Genomic DNA, 19,158 nt, shown 5'->3' on the forward strand with positions numbered 1-19,158 from the left:
CCAATTCATATACACACCCAGGTGAAGACTTTTATTTTTATAGCTTTGGTGCTATTTGCATGCAATGACTGGTGCAAATCTCAGTCCTAATCAGAGTCCTATGGTTCCATTGTCTTGTTCCTGTTCTCTCAGAGACAATTTACCCCCAATTGAGTTCACAGTACTTCTATTTGCTTCTCCTCCCATAATCTCTAACCTCCAGCTGCCCAGTTGCCCAAACAAAACAAAGCTGGGCACCATCTCTATCTCATCCCACACCCAGAGAGCAAAGGTTTATCGTATGTATAGCTGTCGGTGCAGATACAAGATCTGGGAAAACAGAGACTATTACGTGATCTACAACTAATTGCTCAAAGACACACACGCGATGGATAGACTGGGTCACAGGGTGATGGTCATAAGACAGTTTATTAGGGGAGAACAGTGGCTATAAAAGGGCAGAAAGGAATGCATGATGTGTGGATCACAAGAGAGAAAGAGGAAGGCGAATTCTACGGTTACCTGGGCTAGATGAAACAGAGTGACACGAGGTGTCATGGGATTTCTATGAGCTAATGCAGAGGTGAAACAATGAGTTTTACAGACACTACAGATTCTCCCTATCTCAGACCTCAGGTCACAGGCAACTGAAGGGCCATCGGGCCATGCTAAATGCAAGGGAATGCCGATTCCCCTGGCAACAACTCCCCCTATCAAGGCTGGGTCTCGGGGTCTTTCCCACACAAACCCAGTAGCCCTAGATGGACAGGGAGCTGTTCCAGGATGAACTCCAACAGTTTGCTGTCCTATTATTTTGCTGTTTCTCAAATTTGTCTACTTTTCTCCATCTCCAGTTGAGATCATCATCCAGGCTATGATACTGCCCTCCAATTGGATTGCCTGTGTTCACTTTTGACTCCTTCAGCTACTCCTTTTCACCAGCATAAGATGGCAGTTCCCTTCTACAACTCTCCTACAACTCCAAATTTTGACACTAGAGTCTGAAAATTGGAATAAGACTACTTTCATGACTTTGACTCCTGCTAATGCTTCTGCTCTTGGCTTCTTCCATCTTGTCAAATGCATCAAGCATGCTTGATCCTCTGCATATCCATGCAAGCTGATCCCGTGGGATGGGTATGGGGGATGGAAGCATGTCTTTAACTTCATCACGTGATTAACACCTATGGATTATTCAGGTTTCATCCACCAAGCCATTCTCTTCTGGAAACTTTTTCAGATATCCCACTCCCTGCCATGTAGGGTGTGTTTGCTGTAAGTAACAGGTTTATCAACAGTCATGGCTTCAAAGAGTAGAGTCATTTCATCCTTCAAAGGCTGGAAGGAAGTGGCTCAGGCTGGCATAATCACTCCACAGTGACGTTGAGGACTTAGGCTCTGCCATCTTGGGTGCATCCCCCATCCTTGGAAGATGGACACAAAAGAAAAAAAAGAGCCCATCCTGAAGAGGCTCTGTCTTTTCATCAAAGAGAAAAGTCTTTTCCAGAAGTTTTCCAATAGATTTTCCTTGTGTCTTACTGGTTCAAACAGTCAGAGGCCCATTTCAGGCCACCCAGTGAGAAAGGAGGCAAGCTAAGATGAGCTCTCCAAATCCCACAGTTACTGGCTTTACTGAGTGTGAGTATTTGCAAAACTAGGGAGCTATCAAGAGGTACCAAAAAGTACCAAGAATTACCAAGAGCAGCAAACTAAGCCCTCTTGGAACCCCTGTTGGCCAGTTGAAGGCCCTGTTTCTGGTGGGTTTCCCTGACACCCATACCTTACCCTGTCTTGCTTTTCATCCTGTCTCCTGTTTCTCCCACTATCTTTTAAAGGTAAAGGTAAAGGTAAAGGCCCTCCCATTGTTCATTGATTTGCTCGAGCGGGCCCAGTAACGTCTCCATTGGAGATTTTGTTGTTACTGTGTTTGGCATATCAAATACATCACGGGTGACTTGTCAGGCTCTGTCATGCGGGCGAGATACTCTCGGTAGCTTGCTGGGCTCTCCGAGAGGGGCAGAGGAATCGAACTCGGGTTGGCCATGTAGGTTGCGTGCAAGGCAAACGCCCTACTGCTGTGCCATTGCTCCAGCCCCTATCCCGTGACCTATCCTTTAAAATATTTAGAAAAGAAAGATTACCCTTAATATGACTATATTGATGAAGTGAGTTTGCTTTAAAATTCTTATCTAGGGTTGTTGAGAGAGCTCAATGAACTACATGTGCCTTCAGAAGGAGGCCTGAATTCAATCTCTGACACCATATGCTCCCCCAAGTACAGAAAGGAAGAACCACCAAGCACAGAACCAAGAGTTGCCCCTGAGCACCACTGGGTTTGGTCCAATCCATCTGCCACCTCCCCCTATGTTTTAAATAAAATTATTATTAATTGGGGCCAGGGACATAGCTTATTGGTCAGTTCAGGTCTTGCATGTACAGATACCCAAGTCTGACCCCCAGCACCAAATGACCTGCCCCAGCACTGCCAGATGTGGCCCTGATGACCGCCAGTATTACCAGATTCCAGCAGCTCAGTATGGCTGGGTCTGAACTTTGAACCCATCGTGCTCAGTGGGCTGAGGATTGCTGGGAAATGCCTCAGAGCTCCCTGAACAATATTTTTTTTGTTCCACTTGGGAACAAAAAAAATATTATTTTCTAATTACCTTTAGTTGATCGTGTGTTTGATTTAAATATTCATAACCACAGGGCAACCCCTGACATTTGTACTGCCTGTGGGTAAGGATGGTCTTCCTTCTGATTCCAACTGTGCCACTCATTCTCTGGACTTTTTGATCTCTATCTGTAATCCTCCAAGGACCAGAGAGACAGTATACAGGTTAAGGCACTTGCTAGCATGCCTGTGGCCACAACAATTGTTCAAATCTCAGGTACCACATAAGTCAGCCAGATGTGGCCCCTGAGCACAGAGCAGGTATAGCCCCTGTGCATAGCTCAGAGTGCGTCTCTGCCCCCCACCCCAAACAAACAAAAACCTCCAAAGTGAAGATGATGAATTTGTTCAGGGCTTTGAAAACTTCATCTCAGGAGTCCCAGAATCTCCTCAGAGGTATCTTGTATCTTTTTGAGCAGAGAAAGTTGAGTAATGGCCTGTCACTGTCACTGCCACTGTCCTCCCATTGTTCATCAATTTGCTCAAGTGGGGCCAATAACACTGTGAGACTTGCTGTTACTGTGCTTGGCATATCGAATACATCACAGGCAACTTGCCAGGCTTTGCCATGCAGGCGAGATACTCTCGGTAGCTTGCCAGGCTCTCTGAGAGGGGCGAAAGAATCAAACTCAGGTTGGCCATGTCGGCCTCATGCAAGGCAAACTCCCTACCCGCTGTGCTACCACTCCAGCTCACATGGCCTGTACTTTCTCTTTTCTCATAAAAATTTCTTCTTGTGACTATTCAGATAAGATGGTTTGGGGGGACATGTGTTTGGCATCTTGGTTTGCTAACCCCCTGAATAAACCACATCATCCATGCTCTGCCTTAGTCTGTTGGGAAATTACAGCCACAGTATAAGATTTCATCTGATGATAGGTTCCTGGGGATAAAACAAAGCTGGAAATGTGTGGATTAGTGATTACTGAGCCTGTCTAAGGCAGCCAGCTGTCTGTAGGCGCTGGCTGCCCAACCCCCTCCCTCTCCCTCATCTTGCAGGCCAATTCTTCCTCTACCCAACCCTCTTCCTGGCAGTCACGCCTCTGTAGATAGGTTAACAGCACTGATCTGATCAGGTTACACCAGGTGGCAGTTCTTCCTGTTCTCCAGCAGGAAACTGGCCAGTCTAAGGTAGTGTTACCTGGATTTCCTGTGAGGCCTTTCTTGTTTCAGCATCTCCATCCAGATCTGCGTTTGTCCCTACAGAGGAGTTTTCCCCCTAAGATTAAGGCACTGGGTCCAGGTCTCTGTGCTGTTTCTCTCTCTCTCTCTCTTTCTCTCTCTCTTTCTCTCTCTCTCTCTCTCTCTCTCTCTCTCTTTCTCTCTCGGATCCCAGTGATCACACTTGCCTGCTGCTAAAGATCAGGGACCAGAAACCCTTGTCCACATCTTTCAGGACTCAGAGTAGCTCCTCTTATTTAAGGAAGTGCCACTGAATTAAAGCTGGCAAAAGAAATGAAGAGCAGAATTTAGTTTTAGAAACCAAAAAAAAAAAAAAAAAAACCTTTCTGGTTAGGAATGATTGAAAATGTTGGGAATTCTCCCCCTCTCCACCCCCAATCTTGTCCTAGAGGATGAAAGGATAATGTCTTCACCAAAATTCTTCATAAGCAGTCATAGCAAAAGTGAGTCTCAGACACCAGTCCAGAAAGAAATTTATTGACCACGGGGTACCCATCAGCCTGTAACCGAAGCTTCTGTGCTTCTGGGTACTTTCTCTTTTTCCATAAAAATTGCTTCTTGTGACCATTCAGGCAAGATGGTTTTGGGAAACATGAGTTTGCCATATTGGTTTACTAAACCCCCGAATAAATCTCCTTTTCCTGCCTCAACTCTTGTCTCTTGAAGATTGCCCTTCAAGTGGTAAGCAGCCAACCTTGGATCCATTAAGAGAATGAATGAAGAAACTATAAAGCCTACAGCCCATTGTATAATAAGTTCAATTTCAGAGATATGTTCTCTAACTCTTCAAAGATGGGGGGCACCAGAGAAATAATACCCAGATTAAAACTCATGTCTTACATGAGGCTGACCCCAGCTCGATCCCTGGCACCACATGGTTCCCCCAAGGATCACTGGCTTTGGTTCACTGAGAATCTCTGAGAGAGCCACAAGTACCCTGAGCATAGCTTGAGGGCACCTCATTCCCCACCCCAATATGGGAGAAGGAACAGAAGGTAAGATAAACTTCTTACCTTAGCATAAAATGGGTGAAAGTCCTAACTAAAGTTTATGTTCTAGATCTAACATAACGGAGAGTTAAATCTGAGTAACATTTAACAAGGAACATTTTCCAAATAGCCCAAACCCAGAAAGACCAACTTTCAAAAGCAAATAAAATGTTAGCAATTGGGTAAAGGTGGTTTAGGGTTTTGGTTTTGGTTTTCTTCAACTTTGGTTTTGTGGACACCAGGCATTGCAGGAAGGGGGAAGGGGCTGCTCCCAGCTCAGGGCTTGGGGGTAACTCCAGACGTTGCTTGGGGAGGATGCTGCTGTGCTGGAAGTTGAACCTAGGCCTTCTGAGTGCAGGAGCTCAGCCCCGGATGCCAACTCCCCGGAGCCCAGAATTTATTTGCTCCAAACTCCTGCAGCATGTGGGGGTCAGACATTTCCCTCCATTCTGCAAGCTGTTGCAGAAGGATGAGTGCCCCGGATACTCGCTCTCCCTCTCTGCAGACCTCCAAACTCCGTTCCCTGGGGAGCAGAGTTAGTCTCTGGTGACCACATCCTGGGAAGGAGCGCACGACAGGTTCTTCCAGTTGCTTCATGATCAGTAATGGGGAATCTCCTGAATGCTTTCAGCCAGACTTGTCCCGAGGACTACGACTCAAAAGCCTGTTCCAAAGCAGCACAGAGACCCTAGGGCCTCAGGGCGGTCCCCGCAATGTAGTGATGTCTCTCGAGGTGCTGAGATCCTTTCTGGTGTTATGGAAACAACTGGAGGTGCTGAAGGAGCACTGGGGCCGACTCAAGCTGCAGTGCCAAGACATCCACACAGCCTCCATCCACGAGCAATTCTCGGAGCTCTACGGGTGAGTTGCTGGGGTGGACAATACTGCTGAGACGTAGAATGTGAGGTTTAGCAAACTGCTGCCCCTTTTTTCTACCAGCAAAATTTAATCACGATTTTGGGTAAGCCCAGCCCCAAAGTCCAGGGGAGGTGGGGGTGACCTATGTCTCCCACAGCGACACAAGGAGAAGCTGGGTTCTGCCCAGTGCTGGTACCACTACACTGGCCATCAATGACTAGTACTGCAGTGGCTCTTGGTGCTGTCATCAAGTTGTTTAGGGCATAAGATCCCAGGGAGCAGCAGGTGGGGAGAGGTGGGTGCTGCAAACCCCTCTCCACTCTGCCCAGCCAGATCCCAGTGCAGAGTTTCTGAAAACCTCACACATTATAGCCCTGAGTATGATAGGTGCAATAGGAAGACTGAAGTCTGCAGAATGAGGGTAGGAGGTAAGGGGAGTGAGAGTGGTTTGCAGCTTCAAGGCCTGGCTGGGTCAACCTAGTTGTCAGAGAAGTGGGTTGCTTCTGCCCCGTGTCTGTTTTCAAACAAGCTTTCACTCAACACCCACCTACCTGCCAGGCGCTCACTGAGTTTTTGGTTCACCTTGGCGGCACCCAGCAAATCTCTGTCCTGTGACACTATTAGGGTCTGTTTTCCAGCGAACTAAGAAATGAGGAAAGTTGTTACTATTTGGGAGAAGGAAAACAGAAGTAAATGTGCCCAATGGGGATAGCCCTTCAGAGTGAACACTGGCGAAGACAGCAGCAACTGTGGCCTGTGGTGAATAGGGATGTTTGTACACAATGACAGGAGAGAACAAAATCATTGCCAGGGAATCTGAGTGAAGGGGAATGTTCACTGTGCCTGTCTCTCTTTAATAGGACTGACATTCTCTACCCCAGCATGAAAGCTTTAGCGAGGCAGATGGGGCAAGAAGATGAATTTGAAGGACAGATAATGAGCAGCCAGACTGTTCTTCCTCCCAGAGGAGCTTCAGAAATTGAAATTAAAACCCAGCAGGTATGCATGGCTATTTTGAATTTGGAGCTGAAATTTTGCTCTGTGGCATTTGCATGTAAGCCTACAAGATGCCCAAAGGGTCATTATTTTTCCCCGTTAAAATATTGTGTGTAAATTGAAAGTTCTCAGAGGGATCTAAGAAATTGAAGTGTTGAAGTACAAAGAGCTTTGGTTAAGCAAATAACTATCCCTCTTGTCTCTATCCACTGAGTCTCAATTATCATATTGTGTTTTTCCTTAAATTAAGGGAAAGAAAAAGATAATGATAGGACACATAATTTCTAGCATCTCCACTCAAGCCTGTCATGTGGATACAGTAAACTTAAAATGACTCCATGTGACTTTTTCTGAGAATTACACAGTGAACTTTACGTCATTTATTAGCTCACCAGCAGTGTACTGGATCATCTGTGGAGAGGGAAGGTTGTAATCTCTTATTGTCCACAAGGATGTAGGACACAAGCTCACAAGGTTGTGTTCAGTGAAAAAGTCTCCCTGGGAAAAATCTCTCTTTCAATCTCTCTCTCCTCTCCTCCCCCCCTCTCTCTACCTCTCTCTCTCTCCCTTCTCTCTCTCTTTCTCTCTCTCTCTCCTCCCTCCCTCGCCCTCTCTCCCTCTCTCCCAGCCCCCTCCTCTTTCCCCCCTTCCCTCCTCTCTCTCTTTCCCCCTCTCCCCTCTCTCCCCCTCTCCTGTGAGTGGGGAGGCACATCACTGAACATCACCAGGGAATTCAGTGCCCAGCATAACCCCAGTCATAATCCTTTTCAGGAAGGCTTCATCCTCCAATGCCCAAGGAGCACCTCCATCAGGGAGAAACATGGACAGCCCAAGCATAATGGGAAAAGTACTTCAAGTTTATTGGTTCCGAGTTCTTTCTTGGTTATCTATGATATTTTAAGACCCCCCCGGGGAAATTTTCTCTTGTATCTAAACCAAATTTTACATCTCAGGGCTTCTCTGATACTGAGAGTTCACAAAATTCCTGGCCATATTTAGAAATCCCGAGATGCATGAATTCACCTCAGACATTATTCCCTTTACAGTATAGCAGAACTTAGGCCAAGAGATTGTTATTTTATTAATCAGAGTGGGCCAGGAAGAAAAGTTGTTGTACCCCTAGAAACATTTGGGAGATCCTTCACCCTCCCCCAGATGGTATAACTGAAGGACAGGACCTGTACCTCCATCCGTATGCAGGAAATTGAATTTGGAGCATAAGCTGAATGTGGAGAATGACTCTCAAATTGTCATTTTTCTAGCTTCAGAAACTTCTGGAAAATCTTGAAATTCTTATGATTCAGGAAGTATTGAGAAAAGTTAACAGAGAAATAATTCTGGTTGTCTCAGAAAAGTCCAGGGAGGAAGGTACTCTCTTCACAGGTAATGTATAATTATTTCATTACATCACAAATAACATTTAACTGGAACTTTTCTTTCTAATTCTAAAAGAAATCCATATATCCAGACTCATGGATTCCAGTCCAGAGATATTTCAGGGCCCAGAAAACAATATCAAAATTACCTTTTGTACCTGTGTCCAGAGAAGTGTCCGATTAACATTTAAGTATATTTCCTTCCTCAGAAAGGGCTTTCAAATAGAAAACATGCTAACTTCAGCTTCACTCTGCTAATTAACAAATAACTGGAATAAAGTTGAATTAGGGGAGACATAGGAAATCTTCCCTATTTGTATTATATAAATATGCAAAAATATTGCCTATTATATCTGACATAGGCCAAAATCTTATACACTCTATATGGGAAGGCGATGAAAAAATTGTTTCTCTGGAAAGCTCCATGGACATGTGACCGAGCATCAACATGACCTAGAGGAGCAGACACATGGGCTTAACACTCTGCGGGGGCCATCTTGAAACTCCTCATTTAGACTTAGGATTTGTGAGTGAGTGGAGACAAGCGAACCAAGGGAGAAGGGTCTTGGGTCCTGCACAATTCCACCTCCTGCTGCCACCACACCTTGCCTCAGTTACTTTCTCCCCTGCTTTCTGGTACCCAACAGCCCAACTTCTTCCTCGCCATTCCCAGCCAGTCAACACTGCCATCCTATGCTGCGGAAGGAGCCTAGAGGGCCACATATATACCCTGTGTGTCTGGAGACGCCAGACTGGTAACAGCATGGTGACTAACTGAGGGCAACTCTGTCACCTTTCTCTGAGACCTGGACTATCACAGGTCACAGTATTCTTCTGGTTGCCCCTCCACAGAGGTTGGGGTTCTAGAACTGTGGGAAAGGGAGAATACCTGGCTCAACTTTTTTTTTTAATTTTATTAGTGAATCACCGTGAGGTACAGTTACAAATTTACATACTTTCATGCTTGTGTTTCAGTCATACAATGGTCGAATACCCATCCCTCCACCAGTGCCCGTTTTCCACCACCAATGGTCCCCATATCCCTCCCACCACCCCCATCCCATCCCCTCCACCCCACCCTGCCTCTGTGGCAGGGCATTCCCTTTTGCTCTCTCTCTCTCCTTTTGGGTGTTGTAGTTTGCAGTAGAGATATTAAGTGGCCATCATGTTCGGTCTATAGTCTATTTTCAGCATGCATCTCCCATCCTGAGCGGGCCCTCCTAGCACCCTTTACTTGGTGGCCCCTTCTCTATCTGAGCTGCCTTTTCCCCGTTGGCTCAACTTTTTGCCCATAACTAGTGCACAACTTGGTGTCAGTCTTTTAGCTTGTAGGACCCATGCACACAAGCATCACAGGGTGAGGTCTCCAAATATCCACAATGTTCAGACTCATTCTATGAGCATCTTGTACTCCAGAAGTGCAGCATTAAAAACACCATGCCAAAACACAATGCCTGAAAGGGGAGAGACAGACAGACAGAGAGAGACAGAGAGACAAAGGGAGAGCAAGAGAGTGTATGTATGTGTGTGTGTGTGTGTGTGTGAGAGAGAGAGAGAGAGAGAGAGAGAAAGAGAGAGAGAGAGAGAGAGAGAGAGAGAGAGAGAGAGAGAGAGAAAGCTCCTGCCTGCCCAAGAGGCAGGCTGGGGATGGGGGGGGGGGAGTGATGAGAGGGAAACTGAGGACACTGATGCTGGGATATGTACACTGGTGTAGATATGGGTGTTGGAATACTGTATGACAGAAATCTAATCATAAATGCTTTGTAAAGGTCTATCTCATAGTGATTCAACAAAAAAAGAAACTCGAATAAAATAAATAAATATACCATGCCAGCCCAAAAGAGATCCTACAGAAGAAAAACGACTTATTTTTTGGACCACTTGCAGCAGTACTTTTTTCCTGCTTGTTTTTTGTTTTGTTGTTGTTGTTTTGGGGGGAGTCTACACTCAGCAGTGCTCCAAGCTGACTCTTGGATCTTTGCTCAAGGATCACTCCTGGCAGTACTCAAGGGACCATATGGTGTGTTGGGGAGTGAACCCAGTTTTGCCAGGTGCAAGGCAAGCAAGAGCCTTACCTACGCTACTGTCTCTCCTGCATTATTCTCACCATGGAGGCCTGAAGACTGTGTATTCAGCTGGCTCCATTTGAACTATGGTTCTGCTCCTCACTCTGAGTAACTCCATGTGAGAATCCACAACTTTTGAGCTACAGACAAGTTGTCTGACTAACAAAATCAATTACTTTTCCCTTTTGCATCGGGGCTTGGGTTGGGAGGGAGGGTTGATGCAGAGGCATTGTAATGTTAGCATGTGATCTTGGTACTCACCTCAGACATTGACCCTGAAGGCTGTATCCTTGGTAAGGACATGCAGAGCAGACCTTGGGGAGAAGGCTATGCAAGCCATGGCACCCCGTGTCACCAAAGCGTGGAGGGTGGTTAAGCTCCAGTTACACAACATTTCAGGAGACAAAGAGCCTGTTGTTCATGCTGTGTTTATTGCCTCCTGGCAGCCGCTTTCCAGTTCTTGGAGCAAATCCACCAGCACACAACAGGTGCAACCATACGCTGTTTGTTGGGGCTGTGATTTTCATGGCCCCCATGCTGGGGTCAGGGATGGTTGGTGCTGTGAACTGCCCTGTTTGTAAGCTTAACTGAAGGCCATCAGTCCAGGGGCTGCTAGGGACACCGAGGAAGAAGGATTACTCTTAAGATAATTAAGCTGACATTATCAAAACTTGGCTAGAAGACACTGGAGTACAAATTTCTGTTCAGATCTTTTTTTTTCAAGATTTTTTTACTAAATCCTAATAATAAGGATGCACTGTGGTTTGGCTTTGGTTTCTTTCCTTTTCTGGGGGCGGGGAGATGGGGAGTAGCGATGAGGGGGGAATGTATTTTTAGAGCCACACTCAGTGGTGCTGTGGGTTCTCCTACTCTGTGCACAGGAGTTACCCATGGTGGTGCTGGGAGGATCACGCAGTTCCAGAGATTGAACCCAAGTCTCACCCATGCAATACCTGCACTCCGAATTTTACCTCTGCCCAAGTTTCAGTTCTTCTGGTTGCCTTGGCGCCAAGGCTAGATCTCCTCCTAGACTAGGGTCCCCCAGTGCAATCAATGGAGTCCCCCCTGTGTGCCAGAGGGGTCTTTCTGTGTCATTCTTCAATTTTATCTCTCAGAGGTCAGGATGGTACAGCAGATAAGGCAATTGCCTTCCATGTGGCCAACCCATGTTTGAACTTTGACACCATATATTGTTTCCTGAGCCCTACCAGGGATGATTCCTGAGCACCATCAGGTGTGCCCCTACAAAAACAATTTTTTTAGGCTCCCAGAGACCTCTGTGAGCCTGGGTACCCTGAAAAAGGATTGAATTTGGAATCAATCCCACCCACCTTATCTCAGCAAACAAACCTACTGCTGTTTTCCTTGCCAAGATCACCCTTTGCAGTCAAGGCAAGGTTGGCTGGGAGTTTGGGGGTCTCTCCACAGAGTATAGAGAACTGGGGGACAACACAGGCTCTTGAGGTCTCTTTTTGATGTTGAACAACTCCCAGAGTCCCCATTCATACCTGCCAGGAAGGAACCCTGGATAGTCCACCCCCTCAACTTCTTCCCCACCCTCACTCCCCACCCCCAATGTCTGGCGCTTATTCTTTTTTCACAACTTCTGAGTTTCCAGTTTGTCGAGCAACATCTGCAAAAACATGGTGGCCACACCCAGCCCCAATGCTAGTTCTGGAGAATCCTGAATCTTTCCAGAAGTGGATCCAGATATACCCCCATTCACCCCAGGACTTCCCTAGAGAAGATTGAGTTCTTGCCCATCTCTGATGTTATGGCATTGAGTGATTTCTTGATTGTTTTATGATCACACTCAATGATACTCAGGGGTTATTCCCTGCTCTGTGCTCTGGGTTATTCCTGGCAGTGCTCAGGGGACCATGCAGTGCAGGGTATCAAATCTGGGCTTCCCCCATGCAAAGCATACACTCAACCTCTTGAGCTATCTCTCTGATGATTTTGGATTTGATTTATTAATTATCTGGTTAGGTCTAAGGTTAGCAGTCTCAAGACTGGAAAGCTTATAGCTCAGGGGTCTGGAGGGAAAATACTGGATTTTCTTTCTTGATTAAGACTATATGAGGTTGTGAGTCTCTCTCCATACAGGGGTACTCTGCAGTGACATGAGAGACAATAGGGAATAACAGCAAAGCACCAGGGTGACTAACATACCAACTTCCAGCCACCTTCCATAGTTATACCGGAAGTCCTATCAGGACTTGTGTAGCACCCCATTCCTGGGCCTTCCCATAGAACCAACTGCCAGGTGAGTGTATAATCATCAGAAGGGGGTTCCTGGGCCTCCCAGGCACAGAATGGGAGATCCCCAATTATCTGCCACTCACCCTCTCCCCTTTAAAAATGGACCTAGTCACATCTAATAAGAAACTACACAAAAACATTTTTAAAAGCCAAAGAAACTGGTGGGTCTATAAACAGACATCCTTTCTTAGTGCTGATAAACCTCACCCTTGAATCATCCTACTTTGCAGTAGTAATTAGTGGTGGCACTGGACTTAGTTAATAAATGCGTGAGCTTGTGTTTGTTAAAGGTCAGTAAATAGAACATGTTTCCTGGAGGGAAACACACTCAGAACACTTAGGAAAGTCTCGTTCTGGGAAGCACAGCTGTGGCAGTGCACCCTAGAACACAGGTTCTTCACGATGCGCACGTGGTCCTTCTTCCCCATCCCCTTTTTCCATCTCTTTTCCATGGATGACTCAACACTCATTGTCGGACTCTTCTGCTCTCTGGAAAACACAAACCTCATGAGGCACCAACTTCAGGCTGCAAATATTTACCCAGTAATGTGGATCATTGTTTGCCCCAAACCTGTTTTTGCCTATTTCACCTGTCGTTGTGCTTGGGTCACTTACTTAGGTGTTCTGTAAACCAATGAAATAAGAGTATATATATAGAAAGAGAGCTGTTCTATAAAAACCAAATCACAATGAATAAGTCAAGGTACATCCAACCCTTGGAGTATTACTCAGCACTAAAAAGAAATTTAGCCATGAAAAGACAGGGAAGAAACTGACATGTATATGACTAAGTGACAGAAGGCAATTTGAAGGAGTTCAACTCCGTGACATTTGGATAATAGGCAATGAGGACAGTGGATGGCAGGGGTTAGAGAGAAAGGAAGGATGAATAAGCAGAACACAGGGTGCAGGGAAACTATCTATCTGATGGATATATGAACATTCATGTCACTATATGCTTTTCAAATCCCAAAGGCACCACAGCCAAAGTACACTTTACTGAGAACTGGGATCTTTGATGATATGACGAGTCAGTATAATTTCATCCATTGTAACAGATGCACTCTAGTGTGGGGTGTTGATAGTAGCCAGCAGACAACAGATGAGAATTCTGTAGTTTTCTTTTTTTCTTTTCTTTTTTTTTTTTAATAACTCACTGTGAGGTACAGTTACAGACTTACAAACTTTCATGCTTACATTTCAGTCATACAATGATGAGTATCCATCCTTCCACCAGTGTCCATTCTCCACCACCAATGTTCCCAGTGTCCCTCCCACCATCCCCACCCCATCCCTGCCACCCTCTCTCCCCCCGCCTCCGTGGCAGGCACTTTGCCTTTTACTCTCTCTCTCCTTTAGGGTGTTGTGGTTTGCAATGCAGGTACTGAGTGGTCATCATGTTCGGTCTATAGTCTACTTTCAGCAGGCATCTCGCATCCCGAGCAGGCCCTCTGAGCCCGAGAATTCTGTAGTTTTCAATGTCTGTCGGTATCTACTCAGTATGGCTTTGAATCAAAGGCTGCTCTAAAAAGAAAAATTGAAGAATATTATGCATTGTTTCATGGTCTTTGAAGGTCTCTCTCCATTAAACAAAGCAGCAAACCAGAGAAGGCACAAGGGACTGTAGGCTGTGCACCATGCATATGGCTTATTGAAGGACGGAGCTGAGTGTCAAAGAGCAGGCGCACACATAAAGAACAGTGAGGCTTGAGGTTAGAAGCCAGATGAATGTTAAATCTTTGCACAGTTGTGTTTTGGGGGAGGGTTGTTTACTTTGCTTTTGGGTCAGTCCTGGTGGTACTCAGGGACCAAACCCTGGCCTCCTACATACAAACCATGTACTCTGGCCTATAGAGCTTTCTCTCAAAGCCCCATTTGTATATTTTTAATTAAGTGAAATGCTTAAGATAGTGATATCAGGCCTGGGAGATAACTCAAAGGACAGGAGAGCATGATTTACACGCAGGAGGCCCAGCTTCAATCCCCAGCATTGTGTGGTCCTGTGAGCATTGCCCGGAGTGGCCCCTTAGCATTGCTGGGTATACCTTCCCCTCCCATCCAAAAAATAGATGGCTATGTCGTTTTTAACTGTTCTCTTCTTTAACAGATTTCTTTGGAACCCCAAAGAAACAATTGTTTTTTAATTTCACCTTTATTTAGGTACTGTGATTTACAATCCCCTTAATGACAGTTTCATGTGTACATTGTTCCAACATCACACCCATCATCAAAGTGTCCAGTTCCCTCTTCCAGTATCCCCAAATCTCCTCCCATCCACTGCCTCTACCCCACCTGTAAGCTCAGTAACAGATTTTGTTTAATAAACCAACTCTTACTTAGTCTTGACTTCATTGGGTAGGATTTATTCTCTGTTTTACAAAGGTCAGGAAAAAGGATTTTGTCTGTTTGCTTTGATTTTGTTTTGGGGCCATGCCCAATGACTACTCCTGGCACTGTTTTCAAGCATCATTCCTGGCAGTGCTTGGGGGACCCTGTGGTGCCAGGGATTAAACCCAGACCTCTACACTCAGCCTGTGAGCCATCTCTCTGGTTCTTGTTTGCTTTTTGTCTTAAAACGTTTGAGAAGCTTGGGGTAGATAATGTTAAAAAGATTCCATTGCTCCAGACCTTCTCAGAAACTTTTGTACCCTGCTGTGCACTGTAGATATTCAGGAGAGAGAGAGAAACAGAAAGAAACAGACAGAGTATGTAATGTTCTTAAAATTTATTTGACCACAGAACAATTTTCTCTCTCTGGGAACATCTATTGTCAATTCAAAGAATTAGTGAACTGGAGAGCAACTGGAGGAAGAAAGGAATACAGAATATACTTAAACCAATAAGGCTTTCAGTCACTCTGGATGACCAGAGGAAAGACAATACACAGTAATAGCAGTTATGCATCTTCAAGTTTCCACTCTTCCTTGGCTAGGACCCGGGCCTCTCAGGCACAGAGGGCTAGGGGACAAGTTAGAGAAATCCAAGCTACCAACCCAAGAGCTTTTCCTGAAGGGAAGCACCAGAGATGAGTAGTGTTCAGAGAGAGAAGGGAAGTGGTCTGGCTACCAGGAAGTCAGAGTTTTCTCTTGTTCAAAGATCTGGGAACCACAGGATGAGGGTTAAAGCAAACCTCTTATTTAATCCCCAGCATGCAGGCTCCTGCTCTCCTCCATGGTTCTTTGAAAAGTCGCTGAAAGAAATCCTGGGGCTAAGAGTGTAGCTAAGTGCTAGAACACTTGCCTTGCAAGTATGAAACCCTGGGTTGGATCCCTGGCACCAGGGAGCAGGGGGACTGGGGGGCGGGGGGGCGGGGGGGCCGAACATTCAGAAGTCTTGACCACACACACTGAAAATGAGACATCTTTGGAGACCACCAGCTCCACTTGGCAGGAAATGACTCGGATGAATCTTGTTTCCCAGGACTCCTGCCTACACATGCAGGTGTTTGTCCGCACTGGAACCTAGGAGGTGGGAGCGTGCTGGGAAATCTTCCCAGCTCATCTGGAAAATGATTCCCCTTCAGCAATAGCCAGAGCTGAGCTCAAACCAGCTCTAGGGACACCTGCCACATGGTGGCTCCCAAAGCAGAAGCATGTGGCAGAGGTGACTCCTCACCTCGCTAAGACGACCTGTGAGCAGGGACTCATCACAGAACTATTCTAAAAGGAGGATCCAATTTTTTTTTTTGTCTGAAGAATTTCCAAAGCATGCATGAGCACTGTTTTTGTCGACGCTGAGACTTTTAAAAATCTCCAACATCTTAAAAAGCGTGAATTTCTTACTGTGTTCTCTCCTTTGAATTTTCTTCTTCAACTGTGCTGGGACAGGGGTGATATGGTTCCCCTTTGCTGTCCTACAGGAAGAGTAGATTCGTGGCTTTTGTGTTCCAGCTGGCACACCAAGCAGATGGTTCTGTTTGTGATGAAAAGTAGACAGTTGCAGAAGTGTGGAATCCCATTTGCACAGACGCCCCCCTCCCCATGAGTAATGCTCCTGGTACAAATCACAGGGTCGTTCCATCAGCGTGTTTCTGAGAGGGCCGTGCTAGACAAGGGCCCCACGTGCTCTGGGCCTTAGGAGGAGGAGGAAAGTGTATCATTAGAAATTCAACAGCTGGGTTCAGGAGAGGCCCTGCAGGAGCTCCTGCTGGGGCGGAAGTGGTGGTGGTGGGGCACCACCCCACAGCAACTAAACGAGTAGGAGGGGGCTTGGCTCATCTCCTTGAGGCCCTTGGTTTTAAGACTCCCCTCGAGTCCTGTAAAGGAAGTAGCTCCCCTCCCCCACCTCCACACTAATTAACTGACTCCTGAGACTTCCCTCTTCCAGATGCATGTAAAGAAGTTAAAACACTCCTATTGTTCTAGTTTTCTAGGACTTTCCAAGAGGTGTTTTATTTTTGGGGGTGGGAGGGGGTATTACTTTTGGTGATGTTCAGAGAAACTTGTGGTACCTAGGATTGAACCTGGGACTCCTGAATGCAAAGCACGTGCTCCAATAATTTGAGTCATCTACTGGGCTTAATCTTACTGTTTTTAAACAATACATTCATGTGGTCCAAAATTCAAAATTATATAAATATACATATATACTCCCTTGCACCGTACTCGTCCCTACACAACCACTTCCTTCAATATACATTTGTTTGTACGTACACTGCTTTATTCTTTCATTCAGTACCCTTATTTATGAGCACAGTTGTTTTAAGTTTGTTTCGGCCACACCCAATGATGCTCACCAGGGCTTACTCAAGACTTAGTCCAGGCTCTGCTCAGCAATCACTCCTGGGTGTGTCAAGCACTGTTTTAGGGATAACATTTGAGGCATTGTTTCAGGGATCATCTTTGCTTTTCAGGGAGAAAACAAAACAATCCTACTCTATGGAGTTTGCCATCTAGAAGGGCCAGCCAATATACAAAAATAAGAAAAAGAGTTAGGAGGATGATTGTGTTGAACAGGGTGGTCAGAACAGAATTCCTTTGGAGAAAGTGAGGGAGTTATGTGAGTATCTGGGGGAAGAGTATTCCAGAGAGAAGCCAGTCTATACAACAGTCCTGTGCAGAGCATGTCCACCCTGCCCATCATAATTAAAGGCCATGATCTACTAATTTAAAAAAAGACAATGAGTAGTAGCACTGTAGCACTGTCCTCCCGTTGTTCATCGCGGGCCCAGTAATGTCTCCATTGTGAGACTTGTTGTTACTGTGTTTGGCATATTGAATATATCATGGGTAGCTTGCCAGGCTTTGCCCTGCGGGAGAGATACTCTCCATAGCTTGCCGGCTCTCCGAGAGGGGTGGAGGAATCGAACCCAATTCAGCAGGGCCGGCTGCGTGCAAGGCAAACGCCCCACCACTGTGCTAATGTGCTCCCTGGTTGTCTAGTGGTTAGGATTCAGAGCTCTCACAATGAGTAGTAAAAATTTTTATTTTTCTTATTTGGTCTGGAGTGACAGCACCGTGGTAGGGCGTTTGCCTTGTGCGCAACCAGCCTGACTGAGCTGGGTTCAATTCCTCCGCCCCTCTCGGACCCTGCAAGCTACCAAGAGTATCTCACCCGCACAGCAAAGCCTGGCAAACTACCCCTGACGTATTCAATATGCCAAACACAGTAACAACAAGTCTCAAAATGAAGACATTACTGGGCCCGCTCGAGCAAATCAATGAACAACGGGAGGACAGTGTTTGTTTGTTTGTTTGTTTCCTTATTTACATATTTTTAAATCAGACAACAATCAAAAATTGGCTCCTGATTTATTTTCTGATCATTCTATTTGCTGTTTCTTAAAGTTTTGTTGGAACAGTAATATAAAATCAATTTGTTATGTGCCTAAGGGGGCAGGGATGGCAGGGAAAATGGGGACATTGGTGGAGGGAAGGTCACACTGGTGGTGTTGGAACATTAAATGCCTGAAATAGCTGTATATAATGAATAACTTTGTAATTCACGGTGTGTTTTTTTTGGGGGGAGGGGGGAGGATTGGCTTTTTAGAGTCACACTTGCATTGCTCAAGGGTTATTCCTGGCTCTGTACTCAGGAATTACTCCTTGATGGTGCCAGGGGGACCATATGGGATGCCGGGGATCAAACCCGGGTTGGCTGCATGCAAGACAAATGCCCTACCTGCTGTACTATTGCTCTGGCCCAATCACAGTGTTTTTAATTTCAAAAACTCTTTTTAAAGCAACAGGAAAAAACAAAAAAGAAAGACCGTGATCTATTTGTGTCATGAGAGAGAGTCCTAGAGATGGCAGGGAGAGGGTGAGGGAGAGAAGCACCCATTACAGACACAGAAGAACTGCACTCATTTGTGGAATATAAAGTAACATAATGGGAGACTAACACTCAAGGATAGTAGGGATAAGGGCCAGGAGGATTCCTCCACGACTTGGAAGCCAGCCTCACATGCTGGGGGAAAAGGCAGCTACGAAAGAGAAGGGATCCACCAAGCAAAGGATGCTTGGAGGCCTCGCTTGGGATGGGACATGTGTGCTGAAAGTAGACTATAGACCAAACATGATGGCCACATATTACCTGAATTGCAAACCATAATACCCAAAAGGAGAGAGAGAGTAAAAGGGAATGTACCTGCCACAGAGATAGGGGGAGGATGGGGTGGAGGTGGTGGTGGGGGGAATACTGTGAACATTGGTGGTGGAGAATGGGCACTGGTGGGAGGATGGGTATTCGACCATTGTATGACTGAAATGTAAACATGAAAGTGTGTAAGTCTGTAATTCTATTTCATGGTGTTTCATTCAAAAATTTTTTAAAAAAAG

The 19,158-nt window shown here is 45.8% G+C and overlaps 1 protein-coding gene across 1 annotated transcript in view; it reads left to right on the forward strand.

Moving 5' to 3' along the window:
• Window positions 1-19,158, forward strand: part of LOC130033566 (coiled-coil domain-containing protein 162-like) — a 62,387-nt gene that overhangs the window by 12,094 nt on the left and 31,135 nt on the right. The window contains exons 5-7 of the mRNA XM_056125331.1: window positions 5,456-5,685; window positions 6,543-6,681; window positions 7,941-8,061. Of these exons, the coding sequence (XP_055981306.1) occupies window positions 5,456-5,685; window positions 6,543-6,681; window positions 7,941-8,061 (490 nt within the window). The remainder of the gene's footprint in view (window positions 1-5,455; window positions 5,686-6,542; window positions 6,682-7,940; window positions 8,062-19,158) is intronic.

This window comes from Sorex fumeus, unplaced genomic scaffold (assembly GCF_029834395.1).
Source record: "Sorex fumeus unplaced genomic scaffold, SorFum_2.1 ptg000054l, whole genome shotgun sequence".
Taxonomy (NCBI): domain Eukaryota; kingdom Metazoa; phylum Chordata; class Mammalia; order Eulipotyphla; family Soricidae; genus Sorex; species Sorex fumeus.